Raw genomic sequence first — 22,863 nt, forward strand, 5'->3', positions numbered from 1 at the left:
AGGCATCCTACATAGGTAACACTATAATTTAAGGTTTCTTTCAACTCTTAATCCTTACTCAAACTACTGCCAAAATGTCTTGCCTCCAACTTCTATTCTACCTAATTTTCATGAAATAGAAAAGCTCTTCTTTCAAAATGCACTATTGAGCACCGACAGCAGCACAGACTCTTTTTAAGTGCTTCATAGATTAAGAAAACACTGTCTATTTGCAAGCATGATTCAAGGTCAATGTGAACAGGGTTCCTAGCAGACAGAGTTTTCTAGTCAGTGAAGCGAGACTCTCATTTAGTCCAGATCTGTAGCCAAGAGCCACTGTTTACATACTCATTTGGACCTTAAGCTCTTGTACCGTTTTTTTTAAGTATTTTTTAAATACTTTTAATAAGTAAGCAGGTATTTGAGCATACAAGGATTTAAACATAATTTCTTCTAATGCTTTATGCTTCAGCATGTTAAACTTTAGTGAAACTGAAGGACACTCAAATAAAAGTCACTTTTGTCAAAGCCTTTCCTAACTCATGTTTGATGATATGAGATGTAATCTCTTAGATGCACAAGTGATTGGTAAATCAATTTTGGTAGAATACACAAGAACCGTTTGGACTTTGTGGTTTTCTTAAATGAAATGATAAGGGAATATGTGGTCTTAATAGGAAATAAAGTCTGCTAGGCCTATTTGAAATGCTTCAGTGTGATAAAGACGGTGTTAAGTTTGGTGTTCATAAATTTCCAATCTGGAATAAGAGCTTGAATGTATTTTGTAAACTTAAACCTGTTGTAGCTGAACATGTTTAACTAGTTAATAAGAAACATCAAAAAGACAAAACCCTGAGGCCAAGGGTCATTTTTTTGTAAAGCGATTATATGCTGTTTAAATTGGTTGTTCGGGTCTGTCTATAACATAAGTTTAATAACCTAGCTCAAATGCAGATTTCTAATTTTCAATTAACATAGGAATAATTTTGTTTGCTAAAATAAAATAAATGAATGAATGATAAGTCTGAAACATGAAATGTTCTAGGTAGAACTTTTTAAAATTCCAAATTTCAAAAAATCATGTGGCAACTGTATAGCTCAAGCTTTAAGTATTAACTTTTAACCTTTGACCTTACAGATTTTAACCAATGAAATGTCTCTTTAAACTTTAAAGGAAACAATGATAACGAGCGCCTGGCGATTGCTAGACAGCGAATTCCATATCGACTTGGTCGAGTAGTTGATGAATGGCTACTCGACAAAGGTAAAAACATTGATTAAAACTTCAAATAAAAAAATAATTTGAACATAACCAAGTAGTACTTCATTGTAACACTAATAAACATAAAAATAAATTTTCCGTAAAACTAAATTAAAAAAAATTTAAAACAGTAAAATGTAGATAGTAATATTTGCATACCTTGTATAATAATTTCTATACATTTTTAGAAGCACAAACGGTATAATAATCTTACCCAGTTAACTTAAGGTTAAAGGGACTGTTAAATATAATCCACTAACTCAATCTATGAAGGTACTCAGAGCAAGCATTAACCAAAAATGATAAATCATTTATAGATTATATCCATGTTCCAGCCTCTAAATTATTAACTAAAACATATGTAGTTCGGATATCTTTATCATGGTCCTGAAAAAAAGCAAACTCTTTGTTTAAACTGTAGGAATCTTAAATAGTGGGCAATATGGATTGCCAGTCAAAAATGAAGTCCCTTTAACGTTTGGAAGCTTCTGAGACCATTTGGGAACAAGCCCTAATTAAAACGGAACTTAAATTTGTGTGCATGCTTTCTGAGTGGAGGGCACTCTGCTCCCCTGGAGCTCCATTTGATGATCATGGTACTATTGCTAGGATTGTTGATGGAAATGTGCCATAATTTCTCCATCGATTTGTGTATCATTCCTGAAACCACTTTTTACATCTGAAGCTATTGTTTTTGGTTTTGTTCTTGTTTTTTTTTTTCATTTTGTTTTGTTTTGTTTTGATAGACTTGCTGAAAGCCAATCAGAAAAATATTTTTGAAACTTTTTTTGACTCGGACAAACTACTCAATGTAAACTATTCATTTCCTTTCAGTGTGATTGCCGGAAAATAGACTAATTGAAATAACAAAGGATTATTGCCTTCCAAAAAAATAAACTTTTCTAAAGAATAGCATATAGAGTTGTATGGGCACTATGTTGATTATGAATTTTTTATGATAAAATTTAAAATTAGACTTTAGCTCCTACAGATTAGTTTCAGAGGTGATTTTAGGATAACAAATATTTGAAATGTTAACTATATCATACTTTTAAATTTAACATTTTGAATTTGAGACACCAACAACAAGTTATTGAGGCAAAGGAAAAGGGGATTAAAATCTGATTTATAATATATGTTTGATTGGTTTTTTAGCAAAAGCACAACATTTATAATATGTTGAAAATTTATAAGTATTTGCCAGTAATTATGCATTTCATGGACACCTCATTTCTAAGCAATGAATTATGAGTCAATTGCCTCTCTTATAGTTTATTGCTCTCATTATCCACCCCCATGAAAGATCTGTTTTATCATCCTTTGTAGAATGTAGAGTTCACAATCAACATTTTTGCATGTATGTAATATTATTTTTACAGGGCGTCAGCTCACAATCTTCAATAGCCAAGCCACCATAATAATTGGCGGGAAAGAGCAGGGCCAGCCCTTCCAGGGCCAGCTCTCTGGGCTTTACTACAATGGCTTGAAAGTTCTGAATATGGCAGCAGAGAATGATGCCAACATCGCCATAGTGGGGAATGTGAGGCTGGTTGGTGAAGTGCCTTCCTCTATGACAACTGAGTCGACAGCCACTGCCATGCAGTCAGAGATGTCCACCTCAATCATGGAGACCACCACAACCCTGGCTACCAGCACGGCAAGAAGAGGAAAGCCCCCCACGAAAGAGCCTGTCAGCCAGGTGAGCTCCTGCATGTCACCCTTTCCTTCTGGATCTGTCCTCATCAAAGAGGACTTTTCTGAGCATGTATCTTTTCCTAACAGGATTCTATTTCTGATCTTGTGTGCTCACCTTTCTTGGAAGCTGTTGTATGTGATCCATCGTCTACGAATATGAGCTATGGTGGATGTTGTTTCATAGAAGTCTGTAGACAGAAAAAGGCTCTGTATTGGTTTGGTAGTTGCTACTTTGATTTGATAGCCTTGGTTTAGCACAAACTGGTAGAGGGAGGATCTGCTAATTATGGAGAAACTATAATTTTAAGGTTAACAAGCAAATAAATGAATGGCATATTTGAAAGGCTTTGTTTAATTAAGCTTAGCCCTTCCTCAAAATAAAAGGAGTTAGGTGCATAGATTCCATGATGAATGATGGGTTTGTTTTCTATTTGTGAGGAAAGTGCTCACTGAGTTGTCTGAGGGTCAAGATATTTTGCATAGTGTGTAATTAATTAATAATGTAATTAAACAGAATTAACACTAACGAGCTTATTGCTAAATTCTGTGTCTGCAACCTTTGAAAACAATCATTAAGTGTGATATTGGTAGAGTTGGCAAGCTATAAATTCAATGGCAAAATTCTTACTGATTGCCTAATAATGTGCTGATTTCATCATTGATATTATATCAGAGAGCAGCGATAAAGACTTACTAAATGCTGTTGATGCTGTTGAAATGATATTGAATGATGTGAGAACCTTATTGACACATGTAGGCTTTGCACATAATTCAGTTGTTAATTCTTTAAGAATTTTGCGGGTTCTTTTGTGGTTCAAGATTGGTGGCTTCATTTTGCTCTTAATAATGAATGTCTTCCATAATTATCACGTAATGATTTTTCAAATATATGATCTTTATTTATCCAGGAAACTGTATTTCAAATGAGAAACTAATGACAACAATTATTTTAAAAGCAGCTTTTGAATCAGGCATTTGAATGAGATTATCAGATTTGGAAAGAGAACACTAGAAAACAAGTTCTGTGTGTATTAGTACTATATCATGTCATTAAGATTGTTTCAGAGGGGAAAAAGGTGTGCTGATTTCTTACTTTGAATAGATGGAATTGTATGAATGATTAAGAAAGAGTAAAATAAGTACTTAATCAGGTAAACAAGGAAATTGACCAAATATTGAAATATAATTTCATAAATGGGGTACATGCTATATTGCATATTTTAAAATAATAAGAAGCCATTTTATCTCATTTGGATTTTATTATTTGAATCTGGCAAACAAAGAGGGCTGTCTCATAGGACATGCTCTATTATGTATTATTTCTAACTATCTACAAGGACAGATTGTTCTCTGGGCAGATGTCACTACCCTCATGACATTAATTTTAATAGGAATGTTGACTTTGAAGAGTATCATGTTGCTATCTGTACTTTGTTTAGATTTATGCTACTGTTGATGGCATAGCACTCAGTTCTTTGGATAAAGACTTGTGATTTTAGACAGACTCTTGCTTGGTCATGATGCTGGGTAGCCTTAGTTTTCACTTCACTTTGAAGCTGTTGTTGGTCAACGGATGACAACCATTTGGCCAAGGCAAATCTGAAACAGGAAAAAATAAATGTATTATTAGTAAAGTATTTCCTTTACATAAAATAGTAGCTAAGAGAGTATGCAAGTGTGTTATATGGGGCTGAAAATGTTTCTGTAAATACAATTTGAGTTGGTTTAGTATTTGTATTACTAAGCGTGTATCATTGCTAATTAAGCAGCCAAAATTCTTAGAAAAACGTTCATGTGTTTTCAAAAAATGAACAATGACAATCATTTTAATGTAATTTAAATAATGTCTTCTTTTTATAACAAAATTTAAATATGCAAATAACTTTAATTTTAAGAAACAAATTCAAGGATGTTTGGCTGCACTTTATTTAATACAAAGAGAAAAGAGTTCAGTCCTCATTAATTATCAATGAGAAATCTTTCAGAATTATTCCAAGCTCAAGGGCAGTAGTGATATAGAGAAGTAAAGAACCTATTCAATTAGTGATTGCTTGGTTCATTTGAAGAGATACTGAGTTAAGTCTAAGAGTACTGTCTTCATTTAAAAGTAGATATTTTAAATCTTTAAAATTTTCACCAAGCAATAACAACGATTAAATAATTTGTTTTAATATTGTACATATCAGCTGTTACTGATAGTCAATGGAAACCAATATCTTACTTTTTGAAATAATTTTTGAAATGCTTTTCAGTCACATGTGTATGAGTTAAGGTAACAACTGAACATACACTATGAAGGAAGGAAAATCACTACGAAAGAAAGCAAAATATTTTTAATTATAGGATAATTCATTTCTATTTTCATCTTAGAATTAAATTTTTAATTGCCCTATAAATACAAAAACATTATTGATAGATGATATATATAGAGAGATGACTGTAGATAAAAATACATAGATAGATCTGTATATTACATCTGTAGTTTTTGATTGCTAAAAATTATACAAGTATCTTAAAATTTTTTTCCTTATTTATTTATTTAAAGAATTTCCACTTCCTCCCCTCCTCCCAATACCCTCCCGCTCCCCCCACTCCCTCTCCTCCTCCCTCACCATTACCAAGAGTAGTCAGGGTTTCCTGCCCTGTGGGAAATCCAAGTTCCTCCCTCCTCCCTCCAGGTCCAGGAAGGTGAGCATCCAAACAGACCAGGATCCCAAAAAGCCAGTCCATGCAGACGAAACAAGACCCAGTGCCATTGTAAATGGCTTCTCAGTCAGCCCCCATGTCAGCCACATTCAGAGAATCCGGTTTGATCACATGCTCGTTCAGTCCCAGTCCAGCTGGCCTTGGTGAGCTCTCATTTGATCAGTTTCCTTGTATCAGTGGGTGAACGCACCCTTCGCGGTCCTGACTTCCTTTTTCATGTTCTCCTTCCTTCTGCTCTTCATTTGGACCTTGGGGGCTCAGGCCAGTGCTCCAATGTGGGTCTCCGTCTCTATCTCTATCCATCATCGGATGAAGGTTCCCTCTGGTTCTGCCTTCCTTGCTCACATTCTCCCTCCCTCTGCTTCTCATTTGGACCTAGGGAGTTAAATCCAGTGTTCCAATGTGTGTCTCGGTCTCTATCTCCATCCTTCACCATATGAAGGTTCTGTGGTGATATGCAAAATATTCATCGGTATGGTTATGGGCCAAGGCCAGTTCAGGCACCCTCTCCTCTGCTGCCCAGGGAACAATCTGGGGACCTCTCCTTGGGCCTGGGAACCCCTCCAGAATCAAGTCTCTTGCAAACCCTAAAATGGCTCCCTTAGTTGAGATATAAACTTCCCTGCTCCCATAACCATCCTTCCTCCCTCCCCTCTCCCATTCCCCCAAGCCATCCCCAATCCTCCCCCTCTCCCCTCTACCTAACCATCTCCCCTTACTTCCACCCCTCCACCTCCCGTGCACCCAGTGTTGCCTGGCAATCTTGTCTACTTCTAATATCCAGGAGGATAACTATATGATTTTCTTCAGGTTCACGTTCTTATTTAGCTTCTCTAGGATCACGAATTATAGACTCAAAGACCTTTAACTATGGCTAGAATCCACTTATGAGTGAGTACATACCATATTCCTCTTTTTGGGTCTGGGTTACCTCACTCAGTAAAGCGTTTTCTATTTCCATCCATTTGCATGCAAAATTCAAGATGTCATTATTTTTTACCGCTGAGTAAAACTCTAATGTGTATATGTTCCACACCTTCTTTAATGAGTAATTTGTGATACAAATCACAAGTCCAAAACTTTGCCTACTTTTAAAAGGTTATATCAAATATCTGTCCTTAAACTTTGTCCACGGTAACCACATCTGCTTGCTTTTATTAAGTCCCCCACTAACTTGTATACCAAAGAGGTCATTTCATTTTTAGAAAGCCACACTGTACTTTTTTTCAATCAAATTGTATTTTCTTCAGTGATAACACTGAGCCACTTATGTGACAATGACAATGTACCTAGAGGTAGTGGCATGTTTTAGAACCGTGGAAACAGATTTTTGGTCCACCAGAATTAAATTGGAATCACTTCAAATAAATGATATGATGTTTGTTCAGCTATCCTGCAGGGCAGGGACTGGGTGAGAAATGCATTTCAGGTTTCACAGAGTCAGTGAATAGAGGAGTGTTCAGAATATTCTCTGTGAAAGCCCATCTATTCCCACTTATAAGTAAATATACTTTAAGAGATAAAAAGAAAAAGTTTTTCATTCTGAGTGATGAACAGTTTTCATACTGGTTTCTTAACCTTACATGATTTAGAATAATGAAATAGTAGAAATGACTACCTAAAATGGAATGACTTTTAAAAAAAAGTATTGGACAAGACAATCTTGATAACTTTTTACAAGAGTTGAATAACTTCTGTGTATCTTGTATTACTGGAATGCTTAACTCAACATAACTTTATAAGACTTACAAACTTTCTGGAATCCTATTCTCACAAGAAAAATATTATCACAATTCATTCTCCAAACATGGAGTGCCATTTGGCTTTGGAGATTGTCATGTGAAACTTTTGCCTGTTAAGTGCTGTGTCCAGTTCTAAATAGCTTCTGCATTAATCGTTGTGTAAGTGATCAAAAGAAAAGCACCCAAGAGTCTTAATCTTTTTCTGATTTTTAATCAGATTATTCATTGCTAGTGTGTTATTTCTTTTAAGATCAATATCATGACTTTTTCCTCTGAATTATGACTTGGTATTACTGGAATATTCCTGGAATATTCAATGGTATTTTCTCTTCTTCTCTTCAAGATTATTTTACATACTATATATAGAATAAATAATTCAAACCCTTAACGTTGTTTTTCTTGCATAAAATATAGTATAATAGAAAAAAACATATCAAACCCAGACTGAGCTTTACTTTCAACACAAGCAACCACAGTGTCCTGTGATTTGACTGTTTGACTTTCCCTCATACTGGTATTGTTGTGCCTCTGTAATAAGTGAGTCACTACGAGACTTTGGAGCTCTTCTCAGTTTTCAATTTTAATTGGCTCCTGTCTTGGTGTGCTTAATTAGTTCCTCTCATCATTATTTAACAAAGCATAGGTATGCTCCTTTCTTTTTGATAGGGCAGGTACACATCCCAGTTGCCACTAAGAGTTCTAGTGTTTACCTGTTACTCGATGTAATTAGTGAGAATGGCTCTTTTTGTTTCTCAGGAACATTTTTACAGCATATAAAACTGTATTGTACGTGCTTTTTTTCTTACACACATAAAACCTTTGCAAGAGAATCATATATGAGTAAATATTGAACTTCATCCAATATGTGCATAGCTTAAGCTAGTTGTAAGATCTTGTCTTGGCTTTTAGAAGCCAAGACCTTTCCTTCTTTTTATTTTAAAAAATCTGGAGATAGTATAAACAACAATGCTTTGAGAGATTTTGGGTTTTGTTGCTTTGTTTTTGTTTACTGGAGGAGTTTATTTCAAACAATTCAGAAAATATTATAGATGGAGACAGGTTCACTCCATATAGATAGAATGTCTTGGAGCCTTTCTCGGGATCCTGGATGAGTGTTTTCCAGGCTAACTTAGGACATCTATGTAAACAGAAGTTTCTATACTGCCTGATCCCACAGTCATTCAATCCCAAATAAACATACAGAGGCTAATATTAGTTACAAACTGTTGGACCTATTTTCAGTCTTATTACTAATGACCTCTTAAAACTTAAATTAACCCCAGTTCTTATCTATGTTTTACCGTGTGACTTGGTAGCTTTTCTCAGTAAGGCATTCTCACCTTGCCTCCTCTGCTTCTGGATGATGACGGCATGTCTGCTTTTTCTCTTCCAAAAATTCTCCTAGTCTGGATGCTCACCTATACCTCCTGCCTGGCTACTGGCCAATTAGCATTTTATTATAAGAGTGACGAAATTTAGCGTGTGCAAGAGCATTATCCCACAATACATCTACTCAAGGAAAGGGACTACTGATATTCTTCGTGATAGGTTGTCAGAGACTGTGTACTTCACATCTGTCACTGAGACTGAACCCACTAATTCAAGATTTTCTGAAAAGAAACCCAATTAGTGTTCAAGTAAGGATAAATGTTTAATGTTTTAGATACTGCAATTGCTTCCTGGAAACTTGGCAGCTACTCATGTAAAATGAATACTATTTGTTTGAAAACTATAAGCAGTGTACACATATTTCCATGAAAAATACATAGTTAACAAAATATACTTTGTAACTCCCAAGAACAAATTTTTATTTTTATTAGAACTATTAATTAATCTTACCAGGGCTTCAATATTAAAAAAATGACAGTGTTACTTATAATTGTGCATGTTCCTGATATTCACTTTGCATTTTTAAACTACTTGTACCATGAATAATTAATTTTATTTTCTTCTGACCCAATCATTCTGCTGAATTCCCTTAAATCAACGTACAATTTTACAGCAAGTTTTAGTGCATGTTGGAAAGAAACACACGTAGTTAGAGATTTTAAAGGATATACAAAGCCATGTTCTCTGAAATTAATGGTGTCTATTGAGAAGAGTATAATTCATTATAATTCATTTTGATTGTGGTAACTAGGTGCTGCTTAGAAGGTGTTTTCCTCTCTTTTTGCTGACAGGCTAAAATATCAAAGGTGCACATTTTAAAAGGTTTTATTTTAAGATGACAATGCATAGTGCATAGTCTGGATGTTTGAATGGATGAAAAGATATTCTATTGAAAATTGCAAACCTGGTCTTGAAATATTGTCTGGTAAAGCTGGACCTAGACAGTATGTGAGTTCATTCATAAGCTTTCTTACCCAACGTAACACATCTGCGCAGAAGTTCCTCCAGGCAAGATACTGTTCTAGTCATTGGAAATGCAACATTGTGCACAATTAGACTTTCCTGCATAAAACTCACATTGTAGTTGAGGAAGATGAACAGCAGGCCAATAAACAAACAAATTCATACTACGTGTGGAATGTCAGATATCATAGGAAAAAGTTGCTTGGTCCTATGTGAATGCCTATGGTTGTAGAAGCCAAAAAAAGGGAGTTTTTGAATAAATGAGTTTTAAGCCACTGTTGATAAAAATATCTGTTATCAAAGAGAACTTGCATGTTATTGTTAAGACATACCCTGAGATACAGAGCTTTGCACCTTCTCTAGATTGTTCCAATGGTGGTAAATTGCTCTGTTGGGTTCATAGAAGCCAGGGGAAGTAACAAAGGAGCAGATATGCTCCATCTGCTAATAGCCTGTGTCTTCTGTCTTCTAAGTATCTTAATTAAGTCAGATGTGTAGCCCCACCCTAGGGCATATGTGAGTCTGAGTATGAGACAGAAGTTAAACAGGTGTGGTTTTACATTCTTACATGAAGGCAAATGGAAACTATATAGCTCAGGACTGTCTGTCTTTTTTTTCTGAGTATTTTAAGGGAAATTAGAACTTTGTAATTTATCTATCATCTATCTATCTATCTATCTATCTATCATCTATCTATCTATCAATTATCATCTGTCATCTAGTTATTTATTTGAGAGGAAAGTACTAGGGATAAAACAACACATGCCAAGGAATCACTCCACCACAGAGTTTGTTTTATTGCTTTTTAAAACATTTGTTTAAGACAAACATATACAATTCATAAACATAACACCTGATGAAATTTTGATAGTATTTAAAGTACTTAGTCTAATGAATAAACAACCAGCCTTGCCTCCTTTAATATTTAGTCGTGATTATTGTAGATTTTTACCCACATAGCAAATTACTGTCTTGAAAATGCAAATGTAATTACCTCATTTCCCACATTAACCCATCGAAGCATATAAAGGGCAGATTCCTGACATTATGTACAGCCTACTTATTGTTTACATCCTAAATGATTCATTTCTGCCTTTTGTCGAGGTCCTACGGCACTCATTGTGCACAGTGCCCTCCAGATTGAGAAGACTTTCTCTGCAGTCTATATGGATAGGTTTTGTGAATTAACATTCCATGACACAAGGCTACAAATTATTGTCTCTTTTACTTACTTAGTATTTGATGAATTGATTTGAATGACTAATTCAATGAATCTACTAGCATTTCTATCATTCAATATTTGTAATTTTTTTTTCCTAAAACAAATGTGAAATGAGCCATATCAGTCATTCTGAACAGTATCAAATTTTCAACATGGTCCTATTTCATTAATTGTATTTCTTTTTTATCTGACATGAGCACATTTAAAATCAGTGAAATCATCTACAAATATTTATATGGCCATAGAAGATAAATGTCATTTTCTAATTACTATGCTACAAAGGCAAAAAAAAAATGATACTCAGTATCCTTGAAGTACTAAATTTCCCCTTGGGCTCTGAGCTTTTTTAAAGTTTCCTTCAAAACATGGAACACAGCTAACCTTTTCCTAAGACTCCATCTCTGAAAGTCTGTAGTTCTTCAATTGTGTGGATCAGTTTCAGAAAGGTGAATTTAGATATTTTTTGGCCATTTTCAACATCAATCTTACTTTTATGTTTGCACAGTTATATAGTTTCTACAGGCATGTTTTGCGCAGATCCACAGTCTCTGCAGAACATGCCTGGGTCATAGATTTGGAAATGGAATTCTTAGAAATGTGAGCATTTTGTCTAAGACCATGCCAAGAAAAACTCTTGGAGCCTTGACATATATTACTCCCCTTTGTAGGTATTCAGGCGTCACTTATAAATACAATTCATGCTGTAGTTGTAGGAAGGGCTCACAAAGTCCCGCCTGTAACTTTAGATCCATTGGAATTTGATGGCGTTTGGGAGAGGGAGAGTGATTACGGCCCCTGATAGGGTTCCTATTCCAGTGAATGACCTTATATCCATTACAGTGGGTTTGAGAGATACAGACATGAATTTGGGAGGGAAATGTGTTGGGTGAGTGCTAGGAAAAATTAGAGTGGGGAGGAGGGGACAGATAAGATCAAAATACATTGTGTGCATGTAGGAAATTCTCAGTAATAAAATTTTAAAAATAAGGAAAATACGGCTCTTGCTGGACACTGAAAAGGATCAGATGATGAAGCCCCATGACTCAAGGCAAGGATTCCAGTCTGCCATGTTAAACTTGAGCTTTCCTTATTCCAAACACACCATGTTCCTTAACCTCACAGCATTCTCACTTCCTGCATACACAATTGACATGATAACTGCATAGCCTTGTTATGCGGATTACGTGACTCAACATAGGATAAGAACCATATCGAACAGCAGTTACATGAGAATTTGTACTGCCAATAAATGAAATTTTCATGTTACTCACCCGAAAATATAAAATAATTACACATGTAATTGCTACTCCATGACAATTACGTTTGTACAGTTTTCCTCAGTAAAAACAAGAAATCAAAGTATCTTGTAACCTTGACAGTTAGTTTCCTTATTTTTGAAATTAACTGAATTTTGTGTCTGAATCAAAGCATTAAACGTGTGGCATGTGCAAAGCTAAATTCACTTTGGATTAAAGTGGCTTTTTCCCAGAGGAATGTGAGGATGAGAGATGGGGCATAGGAAAGAGTTGAAAATTATGCAAACTGACTTAGTTACTACTCTTCTGCTGTGAAAAGACACCATGACCAAAGCAACTTATAAAATAAAGCATTTTAATTGGGGGCTTGCTTATAGTTTTGGGGGGTGAGTCCATGACCATCATGGTGGGAAGAATATCAAGCAGGCAGGCAGGCATGGCCATAGAACAGTGGGTGAGAACCTACACCTCATACACAGACAGTAGACAAAGAGAGAGAGACAGAAAATGAGCCTGGGGCTGGTGTAGACTTTTGAAATCTCATGGTCCACCCTCGAGTGATACACATTTTCCAACAAGGCCACAACTTCACCAACATTACACCTCCTAATCCTTTCTAAACAGTTCTACTAATTATAGACCAAGCATTCAAATACATGCACCTATGGGGAGTCATTCTTATTCAAACGACCACACAGAGTGTTGTCATGACAATCAGTGTGTATGGGGGTTAGGGAGACTTCAACACTGACTACTGATACCTTACACTCTTCTTAACCCTTCCCCTCTACTTGCCAGCCACAAGTTAGTAAGGATCAAGCATTCTGTAAGTGCCTGGTAACTGGTTCCTAGTTATTAACAGCCAAAGCAAATGCCCAGTATAGGACTGGATTTTAAATGTATGGGTACAGGATCTGCCTCAGTAGCATGTGTTGATTAGGGAGCTAAAAAGATTCATGGCAATGTTCCGGTAAGACAGTCATTCAACTCTGAGTGAATGAGATTGAATATATAGCTCTTGGTATAATTTCTTTTACTGTTGCATTAATCAGCATTGAGACATAAAATGAAATTAAGATATGGCAATAGTTTCAGCAAAAGAGGATTGGGGAGTTGGTGCCTTCTTTAAGACACTTATTATGTTATAGGACAAAAAATTCTTTGATTAAACAATAAGCCCATATCTAAGTGAAAGAATATATTTATTTATTAATATTTTCATCTCATCACCACTATAAATAATTTGTACTAATATTTTGTAAGCTCCTTATCTTTGAATACATTGGTATTCTTACAGCAAACATGTTGATTTATTCCTTTCCAATATATAATTATCATGAAATGTTAAATGTGTGAGAATATGTGCTTATCATTTATGATGTATAAAGCAATTAAGCCTTATTTGATTAATGTCAGGTTATAAATTTCTGTGATCATTTCTGACATGTTTTGTCTCGTACAAGTTTATTTGATTTTCTTATTTTTTGATATCACTTAAAACTTTTCTAAGCATTACACAAGCACACACATATACACACATACATGTATATATATACAGATACACACACACACACAAATTTCTAAGGCTGTGATATCAATAAAAGGATTATGTCATTCACCTGATTTTATTAGGTATCAACCAAACAAATTTCACTCTACTTCATCTCCCCTCTATTTATATACAATTCGAAACTGGTAGGTAGACCTGATATTTAGCAATATGTTTTACATTGTGTGTAGTTAGAAGGATAATTTAAGAAACCAAACAGCAACCAGTTGTGGAACACATACCAGTTATCCAAACAAAAAGAAAGCTAAGCTGGGTTGCAAGTTTGAGGATGGCTTGGGTTGTATAATTTTTCTCTGTCTTTCTGTCTCTGTATCTCCATCTCTCTGTATCTCTGTTCATCTTTCTGTATCTCTGTATCTCTGTCTCTTTCTTTCTTTCTTCATAACTCTATCTCTCTTTGAAAGGAAGAGGAAAGGGGAAAGAAAAATACCAATGTCTGTGTGTATATGTTTTTTCATCCTAAAATGAGCATATGAATCTATGGTATTTTTACTTAAAATAGTTAATTACTGAGCCACACCTTTACTAGGTATAAAAATACTATTTTTGAGGAGGAGATGGATCCTGTCATAATCCTCTAAGAAGGACCATTTTCTTGACTCTCAGTGAGTCCATACATTAGAGAATTCTCTGCATCGACAGTAGCAATGCTTTAGAGTATCACAGATTTGGAGTCTATTAACAGAATCACTAATACAATTGAAGCTCAGAGACAAATTTAACACAGGAAGATATTTTAGTCCCTTTGTAATAGCAAGCATATTGGGAAATGCACTTCCATTATTGCACTTCACCAGAGTGTTGGCAAGGTGCTAGACTCTATCTTGACTGTAATTACCCACCTTCTATCCTCAGTATGTTTAAAATCTATGTTATATTTGTACAAAAATGTCTTCTATAATAGATGTCGTCATTCAGTCAATACATGCAATAGTGGTGGTACTGCAGCCCCCTTTCCATCCATTTTTAAAGTTTTCTGATGTAGCAGAACATACACAATCCCCGAGAGACCCATACACTGACCTAAATAATCTTCCTGTCTACACACAACATGTGCAGTGCCTTTCCGACTGTTAGATGTGGGCTCATTATTGTTGAATACTTATGTATAATACTGTGAGCCTAGAATAATGATGATTCAAAGTTATCATGACATACTAGGGGAGTATAAGAGTATCAAATAAACTTGCCAAAACCAAAGCCCTAGGCATGTCATTGGCACATAGTAGGCACTCAAATTTTCTCTACTCAGTATCTTTCTCTATATTAGCCTTTGCTGATGCTGAGAATTTTTTAATTTGTGTATGGATTCACTAATAGTCAAGGGGTAGGGGAATGATTCACAAGGGTGTAGTCTGAGGCTGTTCGTTCATTTCTGGTTCCCCCAAACACGACATAATCACACAGAAACTATGTTACTGGCAATACTGTTTTGTCAATAGCTTAAGCGTATTGCTAGATAGCTCTTATATCTTAAATTAGCCCATTTCTAATAATCTGTGTATCACGACGAGGTTGTGACCCACTGGCAAGGTTCCATCCAGCGCTTTCTCCTGTGGCAGCTCCATGGCTTCTCCCTGACTCTGCTTTCTTTTCTACCCTATTTACTTGGATTTCTCACCTTATTGTCTTCTGCAAAGTTTTATTCATTAACCAATAGAAGCAATACATATACAGAAGAATTTCCCATCCCACAAAAGCATCAGAAACCCAAGGTCAGTCTCAGCTACTTAGTGAAATGGAAGCTAGCCTGAGCTACATGAGACTTTGTCTCAAAAACAAACAAGCAAAACATATTGTCTCAAATCCTGAGCAACATTTCATGAATGACTTTTCCAAACATGGCATTAATTATCAATTTATTGATAACTTTAGAGTGAGTCAACGTGGCACCTGGAAAAGGACAGAAGACATAGTAGTCAAGGACAAATGTGACCTATTTTCTCATTATAAACTGAGGATTTTCAGTTGTCTAGGCTAAGAATGCTCACTGTAGTTTCTATGAGTAATCAGTTTCGTCACTGCAGCTAGTCATGGCGTGTTTAGGTGGCTCAGTTAAATATATCCATTTGCCATACATCTAAGTTATATGGGGTAGCCATGCATCTAAATCATATATGGTAGCCATGCACCTAAGTTACATGGGATAGATATGCACCTGAGTTATGTGGGAGCTTGCTTCTGACAAAACATTCAGACAAAAACTATTCTCAAAGTCCCCTATCCGAAATTTGCCTTTGGTTTTCGACCCATAATAAAGTATGCATACAGCAAGATAACAATAACACAAAACTCAATTACCCACTTTCATAGCTAGTGATTCTCCGCTTCACGCTTTTCTTCCTATGCTACAATTGTCTGTGTCATCCTAAATCTTTCTTCATGTCCATAGATGAGTCATTAAGCCTTACAGATGCCAACGCTGTAACTGCTTTCTCTGTTCATAAAGTGTGAGGAAGCTCTATGAGCAAGCATTCACATAAGCATGTAGATAATTATTTCCATCAGAACTTTAACCTTTTGTTTCTTTTATGACATGTATTTGAAGTTAAAACCTTTCTTTGCCTTGCTAATCTTTGTTGATTACCTGAAGCACTGCTCAGCGCCAGATAGACTGTGAGAAAGTGGGTTTTATAAGAACAAATTAATGAAAACATAGAGTTCATACTCTATCAATCACTGAGACATAAATTATAAATTGTTTCATTCTAAATTTTCTCAGTCTTATTAATATTTGCACAATATAAAGACTATGAGTGCATATATGAGCATATATATGGTGATATATAAATACATATATGTGCATATATATAGTGACATATAAATGAGGGGGTAAGTGAATTAATTTACTTCAAATATAAAAGAAATTTGAAAATAGAGCTGTTAGGTTTTGATATTATATCCACACTAGTTTAAGAAAATATATTAGCAGTGATCCATAGGAGTCAAAATCCCCATTTCAGTTATATAGTATGAACATTCTCCACATGGAATCAGAAGGAAGATCCAAGAGATGTTTTTCCTAAAATAAGAAGGAAGCAAATAACCATTAATCTGCCTATAGTTAACGAAAACACGCAGAGATAAAACACTGGTTCTGAGGGCTCAATCATCAGTTTGAGTCTTTGCATATCACCTAAGGTGGGGAAAGCAGAATGGTAATGGTCTTATTCAGAATTAGAATAACTGATATGATGTAAGAATAAACATCAGATTACCTTTTGATGATATGGTTTTAATTCTCTAGAGTGATATACTTTGATGCTATGTGCGACTTTAGCTTTTCTCTTTGCTGGCTGTATTATAACTTAGATTGTGACATTTCAAACCGTGGACAGTAGTTGGCCCATTCAATTTTGGAATTCACATAATTGAATGGTTGTTCCAAATATTTAGATACCTTTTGCCAAGCTTTAGATCATTGAATTAATAAGGGGAAAAATCTATAAAAGAGACAAGAGGCCTGTGATTTGATATATACTGTAGACTTCAGGGTTCCAGGAAAGTTGTGTATACATGCATAAGGTTATGTTGGCTGTTGCTGAAAACAGCTAGAATTGTTGGAAAACTGTAACATTCTGCCCAGTGAGACTTTAAAGCATGTAAATGCTATGATATTCCCATTGGCAAGTTAAGATGGGAACAGAGTACAAAGAATTAGAGAAGGAAGGAAGAGAAGATCAGAGAGACATGCTAGCATCACACTAATTGGACACAAAGATATAATGAAGCCTAGGGAGTGGAATTAATTCTTCCTTAATGACAAATCTAGACAAAGCCTATGAAATGCCAAAGAAATTTACTCTTCTTGTGTGAGTTACTTAAGAACACAATATATTTCAAAGGATAACAGCTCAAATGGTTAAGAGCAGGATTAGTTAAGCAATGTTCTTTGCTCCTGAGATAACCTGCAAGAATCCGGCACAATTCACTTTTTCTTCTTTGTTACATGTAGACAAAGCAAACAGGAATAATTGGAAATAATCTCCATTGAGGTAATACGAGGAAGGACATGAAAGAAAATCATTATGTTTAGCAGATGGTTATGATAAGCAACAACCCTCCATCTGTTTCTGCCACACCCCAGTCTGATTCCTTAGGGAGGATGTCTTTTAGTAATTCCACTTGTTAGTTAGGTTTGCATCTTTAAACAATACATGTTGGTCCCACTATTCATTTATTCCTTTTGTACAACACTGATGAGATCCTGAGGACGCAAACTTAATCCTGAGACAGGTTTTCCCCTCCTTTCTCTGGTTCCTGTCTTCTAGAATATAAACATGCTCATATTTATTTTGTATGTATGTCTATGTTGAATCTTGAGTAAGGGTCACTAAACAATGTGTGCCCATATGTGCTTCCTGTCTCACTAACTTTTCCTCCACTGGGTCTGTACACTAGTAAGAAGCTGCTGCTTTTCCTCCGTTGCTGCAGTTTCTCTGTTTTCACACACCACAGCATCTAGTTGTGATTCCATCGGTGTTAGCCTTATTGTCTGCTAGGGCAACTGCAACCAGACTGTTGCTATCTTCTCAATGAGGAATCCAAAGTGGACATAAGAAAATGAATATTGGTGCATTGTTACTCTGAAATGAGTTCCAAGACTAGTCTCAGTCTTTGTTAAGGGTTTATTTCCATGTGATTCAATAACATGTTGCTTAGAAAACTCAGAGATTTTAGAATTTATAAGAACCAACATCAAATGTGTTTTCTTCAGGTGACTTTCTCAAAATCAGGCCATTTTGTTCTATTTTGTGTTTGCGTCATATTTATCTTCCAGAGTGAACTTCCAGAGTTCCTGGACAGTCTCTCTCTCTCTCTCTCTCTCTCTCTCTCTCTCTCTCTCTCTCTCTCTCTCTCCTCTCTTGTATTGCTGTACTCCCCTTTGTTAGCTTCTCAGTCACACCTTCCATACAATCCTACATTCTCTGTTTTGGCTCTTGGTTCTTAAACACAGTTGTGAATAATTTTCTCCATAGCACAAGAGGAGACCCAAGCAGAATGGGCAAAACAAGCAGTGAGAAACTTTGCTTTGGGGGTAATTAACAGGGCCGACACCCACCTCCAAGACAGGAGAACACATCTTTCTTTAGAAAATTTCATTCACTTTAAAAGAAATGTCATGGACTGGAGAGATGGCTCAGCGGTTAAGAGCATTGCCTGATCTTCCAGTGAGAAACTTTGCTTTGGGGGTAATTAACAGGGCCGACACCCACCTCCAAGACAGGAGAACACATCTTTCTTTAGAAAATTTCATTCACTTTAAAAGAAATGTCATGGACTGGAGAGATGGCTCAGCGGTTAAGAGCATTGCCTGATCTTCCAAAGGTCCTGAGTTCAATTCCTGGCAACCACCTGGTGGCTCACAACCATCTGTAATGAGGTCTGGTGCCCTCTTCTGGTCTGCAGACAGAATATTGTACACATAATAAGTAAAAAAAAAATAAATATTTAAAAAAATAATAAAATAAAAGAAATGCCATGTTAATTTTAATTTTTATTTGTTTTTGCATTGGAACTGTGGGATAGCCAACTGTCCTGCATTCTACATGATTACATTAGTCTTGTTTATGTGTAATAAATTATCTCCAATTTCAATGGCTTAAAATAGCAAACACTTACTTTGCTGTTTTTGTGTCTTAAAATCATGGATCAGGCTTAGTAAAGAGGCTTTGACTCAAGACCTTCGAGGAAGTGAGAGATGGGCTAGAAGATTCAGTTAAATGTATCAGTGTATGTGAAGGTGTGTGTGTGTGTGTGTGTGTGTGTGTGCATGTATATGTATGTGTGCATATGTGTATATGTATGTGTGCATATGTGTCTCCATATATTCTATTCTCAAGTACATTCAGTGATTATTACCAGGTCTTGTATCTCAGTTGTGAGCACAGAGATTTCCCCCACCCCAGCTAGCAGCTTGCTTCTTTTGGGGCAATAAGCCAGAATTTGGGGAGGGGGAAAAGTGCAGAGAAATGTTTGAACCTACTGGAAGATGTAACACTGCTTCATACTGCTGTTTGCCTGCCCCGTTACTGAAAATGGCATTACAGATAGATATGAATGCCAAGAGCCAAGACTCTCTATGGACCATTTCAGAAAGTCCTAAAACGTCAAAGGGCAGATACACAAACTAGGATGATTTTCATGCTTATTTTCTTCTGAGTTGCCTTAGGCCTTTTCCAGATCTGCTCACACTGCCTCTCTGTCTCTGCCTGAGACTATAAGCTGTGCGGCCTCGTTCATTTCATTTACCTACCACTGGGGGTTTCTCGCCTGCCTGCCAGTTTCCAAATAACCACTCTGAGGCTTGATATTCATTTCAAATTATTTGGCCTATTTACTCACGCTGATTATCAACCACGTCTTACAACTTAAATTGCTCCATCTCTATTATTCGATATTTTACCGTGAGGCTCGTGGGCTTTTACCTCACATCTTGCTTACCTGGGGGCTGCTGGCATCTCCCTGACTCTGCCTTCTTTTTGCCTGTATCTTTCCTTGGATTTCCTGCTTGGCTCTATTTTGCCTGACTATTGACCCAATCAGCCTCTTTATTAACCAATGACAGTAAAAATATTCACAACAAACAAAAGGGCATCCCATATCAATTTTCAACCACTCTCAGCTCCCCACTAGGGTATGAAAACTACTTGATGTTCCAAACATGTTACTTAATTGTCTATGAACATGTTTTCGTGAAGTCTTAGGACAGAGAGACCAAAATGTATCTGTCCTTTCCAATGTAAACTGGACATTGGGACTATTTGAAGGGATGCATACAGTTTGGCACTAGTGATTCCTATGATACTAAAATCACTCTGCAGAAAGGAATTCCGTATGCATTTCAAATGATCCCTCCTCATATTCAAGCTACAAATCAGGAGTGTGCTGTATGCCCACAATTAATCTAGTAGTCAACTTTTAGCATATTCTTAATATGAAGAAAACATGACTATTCTGGATCCCAGGTCACCTATTTTACCTACACTTGCTTAACCTCCTCAACAGTTTCTGCATCTTGACTGTTTTTGGCATTGCAGTAGCACAGCCCACAAAGAATCATTTAATCCTCCTAGCTTGACATGGCTTAACAATAAACATTTGCACTCAACGACCAATCACCCAAACTCTGAACGACTCTGTGGCTGATCCGAGCATCATTTATTTTCATTCATTTCTGATGGCTGGAAGTAGATTATGTAGCAGGACCACACATAGCCTTACACTCCCTAATGCCATGTCTTTAATGAAATCTCAGGGGAAAATGGCCTTATATTTCTGACTGAAAGAAACATTCTTACATTCATAAAGAAAACCCAAAATGAAAATCCACATATAGTTTTATCTTGGTATCCTTTTCCAATCTGTTGCAGAGGTAAGGAACGGAAATATTATAGAGATATTGGAGTACTGCTACAAGTAGGTATTTCTATTAGGCAGGTCCCAGCACTCCAGATTTCCCAATTTTAACTTCAAAAGTATTTTTGTATAAATTCTGATCATAATTTGAACAACATTACTGCTTACATTGCTGAAAAAAATGAGATCAGAAAACAAACAAAAGTCGTGAAATGTAACTGAGCTTAGTGGCAGCTTGCTTGCAGCCCCAAGGTACTTTGTCCAATCCCTAATACTGTATACAAAACAAAACAAAAAACAAGTACAAAAATCGAGACAAAATTTTGTTCATTTTTATCATAACATGGTTTTGTTATAGCATCTCTTAAAGAAAATAATAAAATTAATTTTTATAATTTTACTTTTTTAGTAGCTGCAAGTTCAGATAAAGACAAACAAATGCATGTGAGGTTTTACCAATATTTGAAAATACTGAATTTGAAAACAGTCTCTTCCATTTATCTCCCATTATCAGTAGATTGTCCCCTAAATAAAAGTTATCTACATTTATTTTTGGGAGCATAAAACATAGGAGTATCTCACTTGCCTAGCAGATAGTGGGTTCCATGTAAGTCCTATGTACTTCCAAAAAGGCTAGTAAAGCAAGGCAGAGCACCGACGCACACAAACATGCACACACGCACATGCTCACACACACATGCACACACATGCACACACACGCGCGCGCGCAAACACACACACACACCATTTGTCACACTCCTGCCTTGATTAAAATGATTTATAACCGTCACTGTTTCTGCATAAGTCTCCATTCTCCTACCTATTCCACAGTTGTGCTTTAGGCTATTTTCTATAAGATATGCCCTGTGGTTATCTTTCCTTTTTCAGTAAGTGTCTTTCTTCAGATGATAAGTTAAAAAGAATGTCTTAAAAGATAATTGTTTATCTTTCTTAAGAATATTGTCTAGATTCAAATTTTGCTCCTGCATTTTCTTTTTACTCACATTGGTATTACTGTAAAAAGCATTTTCATTAAACATATGGCAAAAGTTAAAAAAACATAGTAAGTTCATCTTCTATTGCACTTCTAATTAAAGTATTTTTAAAATTTAATGTACTATATTTAAATATATCTACACCTTCCCCCCAAATCTCCTCAGATCTACCCCTATCTCCCCTTAACCCAACATTCAATCCCCATATGTTAAAATTTTTAATTAAAATAGAATTTTATCCCTTTCTACGCTCCCAATCCTTCCTCGGGTCCCTCTCAGCTGTACTCCCTTGAACACTTCCCATGTCTCCCCACAACGCTCAAGTTGATAGTTTGTTTTCTTTGATGATTACAAATAAATACATATGTATATGCACAGATGTATGTACATTTACCTTGCTGAGTCCATTTCTGCTGTTGGTGTATATACAACTTCAAGGCTCATGATTTTGCATTGTACAACCATCCTTGGAGCCCGTTAGATGGAATCACAGCACTAAAGAAATTGTTCCTGCTTTTGTTTCTGAGCTATAAAACTAATTTAATGAACAGAATCGAAACACCTCAAAGTGAATAGAGATGTTGAAGACTACTCTACTGAAAAGAAAAACACCCACAATGAATGCCAAAAACAATGTTTTGTATTATTCAAGTAGTATGACCTCTGAGAATATGGTTGATGCTGTTATTAATTATCACGTATCGTAGAATATCTCATATAACCGCT

General features: G+C 35.9%; 1 protein-coding gene across 35 annotated transcripts in view; it reads left to right on the forward strand.

Moving 5' to 3' along the window:
- Nrxn1 (neurexin 1) overlaps window positions 1-22,863 on the forward strand; it is a 1,058,343-nt gene that overhangs the window by 922,003 nt on the left and 113,477 nt on the right. For 24 of the 35 annotated variants that reach the window (XM_085690899.2, XM_087907274.1, XM_087907276.1 and 21 more), the window contains 2 exons: window positions 1,154-1,243; window positions 2,620-2,939. In XM_085690899.2, the coding sequence (XP_085547025.1) occupies window positions 1,154-1,243; window positions 2,620-2,939 (410 nt within the window). The remainder of the gene's footprint in view (window positions 1-1,153; window positions 1,244-2,619; window positions 2,940-22,863) is intronic. The other 11 variants (XM_087907282.1, XM_085690928.2, XM_085690920.2 and 8 more) reach the window with 1 other exon arrangement.

Source organism: Myodes glareolus, chromosome 6 (assembly GCF_982192425.1).
Source record: "Myodes glareolus chromosome 6, mMyoGla1.1, whole genome shotgun sequence".
Classification (NCBI taxonomy): Eukaryota; Metazoa; Chordata; class Mammalia; order Rodentia; family Cricetidae; genus Myodes; species Myodes glareolus.